Raw genomic sequence first — 12,634 nt, forward strand, 5'->3', positions numbered from 1 at the left:
TCGGTCTCTCTCACGCACACACACACATGCACGCACACATATACATGCACACACACGCATTCACACACAAAGAGGTGCTGGCTGCACAGGGGAAGACTAGGTTAAATAAACGGGAGGGTTCAAGCCCACCAGCCTTCCCAGAGCCCGGGTGTGCCCAGCACGTTGCAGTGTCCAGAAGCAGAGATTTAGAAGACAAAATTCCCCAGTTTCTCTGCCCCTTGCATTTTGGGAACCCTCACTGGAGAGAACCACTAAGTCCAATGATGGGGACCCCCATTTGTGCAACGCATGACAGTCCAGGAAACCCCTCCCTGTATCATCTTGTTTGACCCTCCTGGTTCTCCCCGTGTTACAGATGAGAGCCCCGGAGCTCCGTGGCAGAGGACTACTGTCCACATGCAGCAGGACCTGTCCCCTTGCTTTCTTGCCTTGACTTCTTTTCCTCAACATCTATCTTTATCTCTCCCAAGAGAGAGCCTCACTCAGTTCTGTTCAGCATGTGTAGAACAGGCCATCACCTGTGTCGACCAGGGACCACCACCTTCTCTGGTTTCCATGACAAATCCCTAAACCCAGTTTCCTTCTTGTCACAGGAGAGGCCAAGTAGGGGCTCAGAGCATGCACCACCAGGGGGCAGCCTTGATGCCCACCCACACACATGCCGTGGATCTGCCACTGTACCCAGAAACCACACTTCATCACCTCCTGGCTGTCCGGAATGAGCCCAATTCCAGGGGAAATACTTTTCTTCTGTTTTCCTCGCAGTTGACAGATGAGGAGGGTGGGGGCTTTAGGCTTTTATGGTTTTTTGTTTTGCAGGGGTTTTTCTTTGAAGCAATTCACTTATCAAACCTACTTCCTGAAGAACGAAATAGGGTTTCGTCCACCTGTTGTTTACCTATCACAGTGACACATATATTGCTGCACAAGCCTTGTAGCAATTTTTGCTTTCTTGGCGCAAACCTTAAATGATGACCATGCCTTTGCACGGGCGTTGACACGCGGTCATCTGTCAGTTGGCGTCAGACTGCCTCCCTGCATGCCTTACGAGTTTGGTTTGGTTTGGTTTTGTACCTTAAGGGTTTTAAGAGTTCCCATCAGCAATCTGTCCCAGCCACCATATTAAACTCTTTTAATTCTGTAATTACCCCCTCTTGGCTTCCTGGGAGAAAATTACCATTATTCTTTCCAAAAGACAAAAGTTGATGAAACTTTTCACTGTCCAGACCAGTGGAAAATCTGCAGAGACAGGAAATAAATGTTCCTGTGGTTTCCTGTGCCCCTTACTTCTGCCTTCCTAAGCGCTGCCTGTTCTTAAAAGGCCACCTCCTCCAGCCAAGCAGCCCCACCTCCTGGCTAGCCCCCCTGCCCAGTGTGCTGTGGTGATGAGAGTGAAGCCACTTTCCTGGTTTAGGAAAGGACCTGAGGGCCCAGTAGCAATTCAGCCCCATGGAGCCCTAGGCAGCATGATCAACTAGTGTCTCAGGTGAGGAAACGTGACCATGTTAAATGACTTGCCAAGGCTGTGCCTCTAAAGGGTGGCAGGGGCTGAGAGCTGGTCCCCATGCTTCCAACTCAAAAGCCTGTGTATCTCCCACACACAAAAACTTAGCATTCAGCAGGCTTAGTATTCCCTACAACTCTGACATGTAACGTGTCTAAAATGCAAAGGATTAATAGAATTGCAGAATGCAAAGAAAAATGTTCAGGGAACAATTGACTATAATTTCACTCTGCAAACAAGCACCTGGACCATGGGGTGTCTGAAAACCTAGGATTATCTGAGCTGATTGTGCTGGAAGAGCCAAGTACCTCTGGGGGTCAACTCTAGCCCACTGAGGGCTTAGCTAAATTCTGGTTTGCCGGGTACCTGGGAGGCACAGCAGGATTCCTAAAGGAAGTGAGCGGGAAGCATGTAGAAACTGAGGATGTACAGAATGTCCCAAATGCAGCCTGGTGAAGATAGTATAGGGGTCGGGATGGAGGTCCCTGGCCCACCTAAGGGAGAGATGAAAGCCAGGAGAGGACGGCCGCTGTGTGACCATCTTTGTGTATGAATCAGTGTGAGCTTTGAAGCCCTCAGAGGCAGGCAGGAAAGGTACTTATTCAACACCTACTGGACACATTTCATGTGCAGTCTTACATACTCACCCACAGACCACCGGGAACTTGTCTGCTTGAGGCAGGGGGATGTGGTCTCTCAGTCTCCCCCTAACTGTAGAAGACCCCTCAACTTCAAAGCCCATTAACTTTGTGCTTTTGCATTTTGAAAAATTGGAAAATTAGAATGGTTGAAGAAGTCAATGCACCAAGCCATCCCTAGAGAAACAATAGATAAACTTGACAAAGGGGGCAGGAAAATCAACAATTGGAAATTATGCAGTTGTCTAGGGTCCCTTGGAGGAGGTAAATGAGCCCGTGTAGGTGAGGGTGGAGAGGAACAAACCATGGCTTTCATTTTTCTCCCCCTCTTAGCCTTGACAGCAATGCACACGCCTAGAAGGCACTGGGAAACCTGTGGTGAAGGAGGAAGTAAACCAACAGCCCTGTAAATGTGTCATCTCGTTCTCTTGCCAGGCTGATAAAGATGTCAAGTCCCTATATGAACAACCTTATCATCCTTGGAGGAATGCTGTCCTATGCATCTATATTTCTCTTTGGCCTCGATGGATCCTTTGTCTCAGAAAAGACATTTGAAACACTTTGCACCGTAAGTGTCTTTGATGTGTCAGTGGCACATGACAAAGATTTCTTGGTTATCTCAATATTCAAACACAGATATAGACCTGGAGATGTGTGGGAATATGTGGATAGGCAGAAAAAAACCCTGCTCTGCAGTTCTGGCCTTACCAGGGAAGTACTGTGTCACTTTCAGATCACAACAAGCATAATCCTTGCCTGTAACACTAACCTGATAGATTCAGCAGGCCACGGTGGCAGTGCAGCCCTCTGGGAAGAGTCCAGGCAGCCCAGAAAGGAGAAGGAAGGGAATTTTCCACTAGAAATACCTCAGTCTCCAAAGTGAGGGTCAAGATCCAGGTCACATAAGAGGACACTAATCCTCCCATCTACCTTGAGAGCTCTCATAAGATGTGATAGAAGATGTTTACATGGCTACCCTTAAATCATATAAAATAGTTGTCATCTTATTTTCTATTTCAGTAGTGTTTCTGAACCATAGTTTTTCATTATTGCCTCCCTCAGGAGCCTTTTTGACATAATCATCCCACCCATGGAATTTTAATGCTAGCAATGTATTGTGCATCTGTCTATGTACTATACGTATATCTATGTTTCACACATAAAACAGTGATTTTTTTTAACATTGAGAAACCAATGTTGAAACAGATGGAGGGTGCAAGCCTGTATGTGCAGCTACTTGGTGTGGGGGCTGAGGATATTGTTTGAGTCCAACCTGTGCCACTTAGCAGGACCCTGTTTCAAAAGAAAGAAAGAAAAGCCAGCACAGACCATGGAAAGCAGCCAGTCACACCTCCATGTGCCTTTTAGCTGCCATCAGCGGAGTCTTGATGTAGCTGCAGAATCCAGAGAAACCTGCCCCACACCCCATTGCCTCCCTGAGACCTAGATTCAGAGAAACCTCGGTGCCTCACCCATTCCCCCATACAGTGAATGTACAGCCAATATGGGATGAATCTGGGACCCAGGAAAACGGTAAGACAAATGAGCAAAATGCAATCACAGACCTCCCGCTCACACATAACAAGGCCAAGGGACATAGACATAGAAGAAATTGAAAGTCACATGCCTGAAATGATAGCAACTGAAGGAAAGAAACAACTTCATGGGACTGTAAAAAAAATCAGATTAGAAATAATACCTCAGGTAAAAGAAGAAATTATAATCATAATGAAAGTATTACTGAGCATATCTAAAGAAGGTGGGTTAAAAAAGGAGCATAGAAAAACGATGAAAACCTTGAGTGAACAATATAGGAAAGAATTAGAATGCATGAAACAGATTCAAAAAGATATTCGGGAAATTTAAAACTCCACTGAAAGCCGGCAAAGCCTCTTGAACAAGGCTGAGGATGGATTTCAGACCTTTCAGACATGATTGCAGCTAGCAATCATGAGAGGAAACATCTCTTTAAAATAATGAGGAACCAGCAAATAACAGTTCAACAGCTGCAAGATGACGCAAAGAAAAATAATAATTTAAGACTATTAGGTATCAACAAAAAAGGAGTCAACACCAATATTATAAAAAGACTATTTACAGAAGTGATAGTGGAAAACTTTCCAAGCATGGGAAAAGGACCTGACGTACAGACAAGTTAAGCATATAGAACCCCAACTAGCCATAACAAAATAAACCCAGATATAAAATAAATAGTATCCCAGAAATTCAGCACAAGAGCAGAATATTAAAAGTTGTTAGAGAAAAAGAAACAGATCACTTATAAAGGAAACCCACCAGAATCACGAAAGACTTCTCAACATAAACCATCAAGTCAAGAAGAGCTTGGAGGGAAGTATTTCAAATCATGAAAGAAAACAACTGCCAACCCAGACTGATGCACCCTGCAAAACTATCTTTCCAAATTAATGGAGAAACAAAATACTTCCATGACAAAGAACAACTGAAGAAGTTCATGACCACCAAACCAACCCTATGAAGAGTACTGAAAGATATTCTAAAAAGAGATAAAAATAACCACAATTCCAAGAACAAGAACAGAAAGAAATCACCATAGTGGGCAAGCAATTAAACAGAAGGGAAAAATAGGGAACCAACAGCAGGAAAGTAACATAACAAGACAAGCCAGTGCGCATCAGTCATAAATTCACCAACAAAAAGAAACACAGGCTGAATGGATTAAGAAACAAAATCCAAAACTAAAAATTTAAATTTAAATTTAAAAAAGAAACAAAATCCATCAATATGCTGTATTCAAAAATACATTTAATTCAAAAGGAAATACATAGACTAAAAGTCAAAGGAGAAAAAACAGTACTCCATGTGACAGGAACCTGAAAAAGCAGGAATAGCTTGCACACGAACTGCAGATATGGTATTTTTATACAGGGGAAAGCTACTCTACTATAAAGAAGGGCAATCTCAATGCTTTTGTAGGTAAATAGATGCAACCTGAGATCATGTTCAAGGATGAAATAGCTTGGATTCACATAAGTGAACATCGTGTTGTCTCTCTAGTACAAAAAACTGAAGGAGTTAGTGGGACCCAAAATGTACAGCAGATACCATGGAAGTGAAAGGGGAGGACACAGCCAAACAGGGAAGGAGCAACTGGGATGGGGGAAGGAGAAAAGAAAGAAAGGAAAAGGTAATTATGCTGCTAATCTCGGTTAGCCCAACAAAAAGAAGTGTTTGTGCTTTCATTATTTGATCATTTTTTCATGAATATATCTGCTAATCTGGACAACTACTTTTTTTTTTGATACTGGGATCGAACTGGTGACCTCACGCTTGCCAGGCAGGTGCTTATGCCGCTGAGCTAAATCCCTGGCTGAACAACTACTTTTAAGATAACAATATGCAGCATATTAACCATTGTTAGTCCCCTACTATTCTGTTTTGAAACTCTGTATCATTGTTTTTATTTATTTTCTTCTGCTTTTCATTTTAAAATAAAAAAGAAAAAGGAAGGAAGGCAGAAAGAAAGAAAAGAAAAGAAAAGAAAAGAAAAGAAAAGAAAACTTTTAAGTGCTGGTTCCTAAAAAGACTGTCTCATACCCATAAGGACACATGTATTTAAGGAAGCCCAACACAGTGTAATGAACTTGCTACATTTTTTGAAAAATTATTTTGAAAAATCAACTAACTTTTTAAACTTCTGGATGCCAAGAAAATGCTCTAAAAAGAGAGAGAAACGGAGAAAAAGAAAGAAAGGAAGGTAGAAAGAAAGAAAGAAAGAAAGAAAGAAAGAAAGAAAGAAAGAGAGAGAAAGAAAGAAAGAAAGAAAGAAAGAAAGAGAGAGAAAGAAAGAAAGAAAGAAAGAAAGAAAGAAAGAAAGAAAGAAAGGAAGGAAGGAAGGAAGGAAGGAAGGAAGGAAGGAAGGGTGGGAGGGAGGGAAAAGGGAAAGAGGGAGAAGCTGGACGTTAACACTAGTAACTGAGAAGAACTTCCAGGGGAAGGTCTCACTGACCCACTAGTTGAGCTTTGTCTCTGAACTTCAGTAACTATGACCTCTCAAAACTGGGTGATCCCGTTGGGCCTCCTCTGCTCTACCTGGAAAATGAGAGCTAAGGGGATTGTTATAGCATCAGCACGCCTGGGTTAATCCGAAAACAACTCTTTGCTGTTGCTATTTGTTGTAAAATGTTGAAAACAGCACAGACCCTCTTTTGCACAACCGTCTCTTTTAGATCCCGTTTACTTCTCTGAGGTTTCAACTTGCTCCCTGCTGGGCGATGGTAGGTGAGAGCTGGCAGACAGGGACACACAAGTGAAAGAGCTCCGGAGCATGCCACAGGACATCCCCAAGCAACGCCTTGGACTCTCTGGCCTCAGACTAGTCCCTCAGCAGCACATGAAGAGGGAGAAGGCCCCCAAGATCCTATATTTTAGGCGACAATGCCACTGTCCACTCTGATTTCTACAGCCGATTAGACTAGACTGACTGCCACAGGGCATCAAGGATTTGTTAGCATTACCAGAGACATCACCATTTGCAAGGGCAATGTCTACAGATATGCTTGCATTATTCCAAAGGTTCAACTGAGAAACGCATGGTCAAGTCCCCAGTCACCGAGAGGGACAGTGAGGTCAGCATCCTCTCCTGGAGATGACCTGAAGGGCAGTCAAGCCGTAGAACTCCCAGGCTCATTCTGCCACTCAAGGTTTTCTCTTCCAAGCTCATCACTGCCCCTCCTGCTCTAATCTGCCCTGCTGGGAATAAAAAAGGTGAAGACAAGAGCAGCAGCTCCCTCATGCGCCTCACCTCGCTTCAGGTTGCCCGAAGTCAGCTTCCAAAGATGCTGAGCTGCCCAAAAGCATTTGTTCCCTGCCCGAGAGAAGGTTTTGTTCCCTAAGGAGGGTGGCCCTCTGGCACTAGAGTCCTGACTGCCGTGTGTAGAAGCATTGCTAGTGTAGGAGACTAGGAGACGTGACAAGCCCATGAATCCCCAGGATTCCTGCACCACCATGATTTCTGTACCCTGCGAAGCCTGGACCTGTGATGGGCATTGCATACATCTGTGTTCAGCTTCATGAGCCCAGGTGGGGCCTACGTAAGGCGCTGCCTGACACAGCCACTAGAGGAGATTGAGGATTCTCTCTTCTATCTGAGCTCCCGAGTATTTATGAGGCCTTTCCCAAGTTCAAGAACATCTTGACGACAATAATGAAAACAACAGGCTGGGGATTTAGCTCAGTGGTACAAGCACCTGACTGGCAAGCGTGAGGTCATGCGTTCGATCCCTGGTACCAAAAAAGACAGAAAAAAAATAGGACCAGGGTTAGTCTGGTGATTTCTAACTTACACAATTCTCCGGTCCCTCCCTGGCATTCCTGAGAGGCGAGGGACCTGCCTCTGGTCCACATGCAGAACCCTACCCTGGCTCCACAGGGCCCCCACCCATCCTGGGGGCCACCAGCCACCAGGGAATGCCTCCAACAAGCTAACCTGGAATGTTGGGTGCAGAGAGACCCAAGACGGACCCAAGAGCTGTCTACTCAGGGAGTCTCCCTCCACCCCACCCCAGAGAGAAGCCCGCTGGTGTGTTACCACATGCCTGCTGACCCTGTGTGTCAGCTCAGGTGCTCTCTTGAGTTTGACCTGAATTCTACAAACACTGTGTGACGTAGGTTAGGGAGCAAAGAAGGGACATCCCCCACACCCCGATTTTTTCTTTTAATGAAGCCTGACATTCTATTCTGGGAGTTTGCACTCATTTGTGTGAGGGGAAGGTTGTCCTGGGAAGCCTGGGAAGGCAGCATGAATAAATCATAAAGTGCTTTACAAATCGACATTAGCTCAGAGCACAAGGGCTGGGGAAGAGGCAGGGGCCTGATTCTCACCACCCCTGAGAATTAAATCAGTGGCACTTGGGTGTTCCCAAGCTGCACAAAGGAAGCCCACAAGCACGACTGAGAGAAAGCGCAGAGGAGCCCCTCCCGAGAGAACTGGGTCAGCTCTGAAGTGCACACACCACTGGGGCTGGGTCCTGTACCAGTGATTCCTGCTTCCCTTGCCCAAGAGGAGAGACAGGGAATTTAGAACCTAAGCAGCGATCCTGGTTATCACTCTGTGGGTTTCATTTTACCCACTGCTGCGGAGGGTAGCTCCTTTCTTCTGCTTAGTACCTTGGGTCCTGTTCTGATGGAGCCCAGAAGGCTGACCTGGCAAATTCCCACTGAGCAAGCAGGCAGCAGGGCCAGGGGGTGCAGTGAGCACTGATCTGCAAACACAGCCTTGGTTCTGTCATCTGTGCAAGGAGCATCTGATCTTTCCCTGCTGGGTGGAGACACAAGTTGCAAGAGACAATTCAGACAACCCCAGGACATAGGGTGAGTGCAGATGGGGGTGTAAGAGGCAGGACAGGCATCACAGTGAGGTTCCCTGGTGTCCACGCTATGTTCTGTAAGAAGTCTTCAGGGCCAGGCAATAAGGTAGACATTGAAATCAGCTTCTGTTGTGCTGCTGTGTGTCAAGGTCATTCTGTTCTGCTGCCCTGTAGACACCCGCTTTGCTTTCCTTTTAGATTTTAATATAGAAATATTTAATATAGGCACAAAGCTGAACCATGAACACTACCTCAGGAAGAAACCTGTGGCAGTCATAAGATCAGGCCCTCTTGGGGTTGAACCTCTGCTGGGAAGAACCATTATAACCTGAACAGGGGGTGGGTATGCTAAGGGTGTATGCGCGCTCTCTCATTCTCTGCTCCTCCCCCCTGCGTCTCTCTCCTCTCCCTCTCTCAATCCCTCCATCCTTCCCTGCCTCCCTCCCTCCCTCTCTCTGCCTTCTCTCTCAGTGCTGCTGCTAAGGAAGCTGCTATCCTTAGTTCCCATCCCCCACACCCTGACCCTTTCTGTAATCTACCCAACCAGTCAGTGCTGGTTTCAGCAAGTCTTGCAAACACTTCCAGCTCCATGGTGCTGTCTCCCTGGACACTGTGTTGGTAGTGGAGTCACCATGGCAACGTGGCCCCTGTGGGCATAGAGCTGCCTAGGTGGAGGTGCTGAGCATGGGCCAGTGCCTGGGTGCCAGGAGCTGGAGTTGCCGATTCACACTGCCCAGTCAGCCTGGTTCTAAAAGCCTGTAGCAGCCAGCCCAAGAGGGAGCCAGGCAGGTGGAGAAAAGAAAGCTTTTGAGTTCTCATTGCAGGGTGTAGGGGAAACCCCAGCCCTTGAATGGGAGCCATGGGAAATGGCTCCACAGAGAGGATGAGGTGCAGGATGGACCTGCCATCCCATGGGTCTCCTGCAGCTTCTGGGGTGAGGGGACATTGCTGGGGTGGAGCTAGTCAACAGCTTTGTGCCAGCTACGTAGTTGGAGCCCTCATGGGGTTGTGTGTCTTCTGCTGTGACTTACAAGGGACCAGGTGCAGCCTCTCCTCCCAGCCCTGCACCAATGGCAAGGCAGGGGCCACCTTCATAGCTCAGGAGAAAGAAGCAGAAAACCTGCTCTACAGTGCTGGGTGGCAGGGCTGAGCTCAAACTGAGCCCTGCTGGACTATAGAGATGCTTCTTCTCTTCTTTCTTTTTTTTTTTCTCCTCCTCTTATTTCTCTTTTCTCTTCTTCAAGATAGTTTGACCTTTTTATTAGCTGATTTACATAAGAAAAACAAGTCAACTATGTTCTTAGGGATCTGATAAACATGTGCTCCAACCAAATGTTTTGTGCATTCATATCTTTAAAATTTGAGATATAGGGGCCGGGATTTAGCTCAGTGGTGTAAGCACCTGCCTGGCAAGTACAATGTCCTGAGTTTGATCCCCAGCACCAAATAAATAAATAAATAAATAAAATATGAGATACAATCCATACCATATGCCATAAGATTCACCCTTTGTTGGTGTATGCTTCAGTGGTTTTGGTGTATTTATTTTGCCACATCTCCAGAGTGTAGTAGGATGTCTAGAGGAAAAGACAGAGGCTGTGCTATTGGACTGCTTGTGTTCAAATCCCAACTGAAATGCTTCCTAGCTGTGCAATTTTAAATTATCAGCCTCACTAAGCCTTAGTTTACTCTTCTGTAAAATGGGGATAAAAACACAGTTGTAGGGATTAAATGATCTCATATGTGTAAAGTGCCTGTCACAATAAGGTTCAGTCCATGCCCGTTCTGCCCAGGGCTGCTCTGTGGGAGCTCACAGGAGTGTGGCCACAAACCCAGCAATATATTAGTTCACTTATGTAGGTGTTCTCCTTAAAATACACACACTGTAAATGTACTGCTTGATGCATTTCCACAAACTGAACTCACCTGGCAAGACCAGGATCCTTACTAAGCAGCAGAGGATTACCAGCGTGCCAAGAGCCCTTCCTATGTCTGCTCTGCACCCAAAAGTGTGCACCACCCCAACCTCTTCCTGCATGGGCAGCATCATTCAGTGCACCCATGAAGCACTTGGGGTCTTAATGACATGTGGATTCTAGCTCAGGATTTTTCGGTGGCCTGAGACACTGCATTCTGACACCCTCCCTGGAGATGCTGGTACTGCATCCCCAGCCCACACCGAGAGCAAGGAGAAGATTCACGCTCCCCGTTTTCTTGTTGTGCTTGTCTCTTGGAGTCAGGCTGTGCAGAAGGCAAGGAATCACCAGAAACATTGTATCCTGAAGACGGCGTAGGGGAAGACAGGTTCCTGGGCTGGAAGATGCTGGGGTGCAGCCTCCCTCCAGCCCAGAATCAAGGGAAGAAGAGCAGTCCCACAGCCTAAGTCCAGCCTCTGCACTCTGCTCATAGGAGCTGTGGCCTCAAATAGGCAGTGGTCATCCAGAGATGTGATACAGGGCCCCATTCGTTAGCTTGGACACTTCAGCACCCACTTCTCCCCTTCCCAGAGATGCTGGGATTTTTCTGACTATAACCAAAAAGGAATATCTACTTGGTCTTCTATTAAATTGAAGTTTGATAGGGATTAGTAAAATGTTTTCAAAGGAAAGACCATAAGTATGTGGTTTGGGTTTTTTTTTTTTTTTATTTAAAGAAAAGAGAAAGAAAAAACAAGACAAAACAGAAAAAAGGGTAGAAGTAATACAGAATTTCAAATATTAACATTAAGAAATTACTAGTTGATAAGTTACATGTTATCCTCTTAGATATAGTTGTTCAAGATACAAAATCAAAGCATAAAAAGTGGACACTCAAAAACACTGACAGTGCAAACCATTCTGTTCAATGATTTAATGGAAACTTAGTAACATGGTCATCTATCTTACACACTTGAACATCCATATAGTTGTATCCTTTAGAGCACTTTCCCTTTCATTTTTACAATATCTATTATACATTTTGGATCTTACTAGTCCTTCAGTTTTCATTTTTTTACACTAGAGACACAATGTGATATTTGTAAGTCTGATTCTTGCTTATTTCACTTATGGATAGTCTCAAGTTGCCTCCATTTACGTATAAGGGTCTCAAGAGCACCCCTTTTTATAGCTGAGTGATATCCCATTATATAAAAATACCACATCTTTTTCATCCATTTTGCAGTTGATGGCATTTTGATTGTTTCCAAGATCTGGCTATTACAAATTGTGCTGCTATAGACATGGGGCACATATATCACTGTAGCATGATCTTTTCATTTGGGTTTTTTTTTGTATGCCTGTTGTTTTGTTTTGTTTTTTCCTCTTTTTCCTGAGAATTTCTCTTGGCGGCAGCTAGGAGATGAGAGAGTGCAATAATGTGGGCTGGGAGCCAGATGTGGTGGTGCGTGTCTAATCCCAGCACTCGAGAGGCTGAGGCAAAGGGATCAGTATGAGTTGAAGCCCATCCTGGGCTCCATAGTGAGTTCAATGCCAGCCTGAGCTACGTAGCAAGACCCTGTCTCACAGATGATCATGGTGATGATGATGATGATGACCATAATGTGAGCTTGGGGACTCTTTCAGCAAGTTATCCTGTGTTCTCAGGTGAAGCACTTGGTGGTTCACAAGGTGGCAGAAGGTTAGGCCAGGGGTTACCCACAGGGCTTGATGGTGGGTTTGCCTGGCAGATTCAGACCAGTAAAGGAAAGTGACCCCAGGGAGTCTCACTAATACAGCCTGCGTGGGCCAAGCAGAGTCCTGGATGGGATGCAAATCCCTTAATGGCAGTGGCCTCCCCACCTTCACCTTAGCCATCAGGGCCCTTCCAATGGAAGGAGCTGAGCAGTTGCAGACTCCCAGACTCCAGCAGGTGGGTAGTTGATATTCTCTCTCCCCCGACATCAGGGGTCCACCCAACCCCGTGCCTCCCTTGCCCTCTTGTCAACCTTCATTCCTTTATCTGATAACTTTCTCTAGGTGGCTCAGGTGTGGCTGGCCCAGTAAGCACAGTCTCTGCCCTCAGGGAAACAGCATCGAAGCCAGAAGACAAAGAAAGCAGAGAGCCTGCCTGCCTTCACGGTGGTGTACACCCTGTAGAGACAGGGGAGACTTAGAGCAGCCCATTCATCTGAGGGAGCCTGTCCCCCTGCTACCCACAAATTTAAC

At 45.8% G+C, this 12,634-nt stretch overlaps 1 protein-coding gene across 1 annotated transcript in view; it reads left to right on the top strand.

The window, feature by feature from the left end:
• Positions 1–12,634, top strand: part of Gabbr2 (gamma-aminobutyric acid type B receptor subunit 2) — a 355,790-nt gene that overhangs the window by 275,239 nt on the left and 67,917 nt on the right. Inside the window, exon 11 of the mRNA XM_063224805.1 lies at positions 2,578–2,710. Within this exon, the coding sequence (XP_063080875.1) occupies positions 2,578–2,710 (133 nt within the window). The remainder of the gene's footprint in view (positions 1–2,577; positions 2,711–12,634) is intronic.

Source organism: Cavia porcellus, unplaced genomic scaffold (genome assembly GCF_034190915.1).
Source record: "Cavia porcellus strain 051 isolate PalLab524CR breed Dunkin Hartley unplaced genomic scaffold, mCavPor4.1 scaffold_1, whole genome shotgun sequence".
Classification (NCBI taxonomy): Eukaryota; Metazoa; Chordata; class Mammalia; order Rodentia; family Caviidae; genus Cavia; species Cavia porcellus.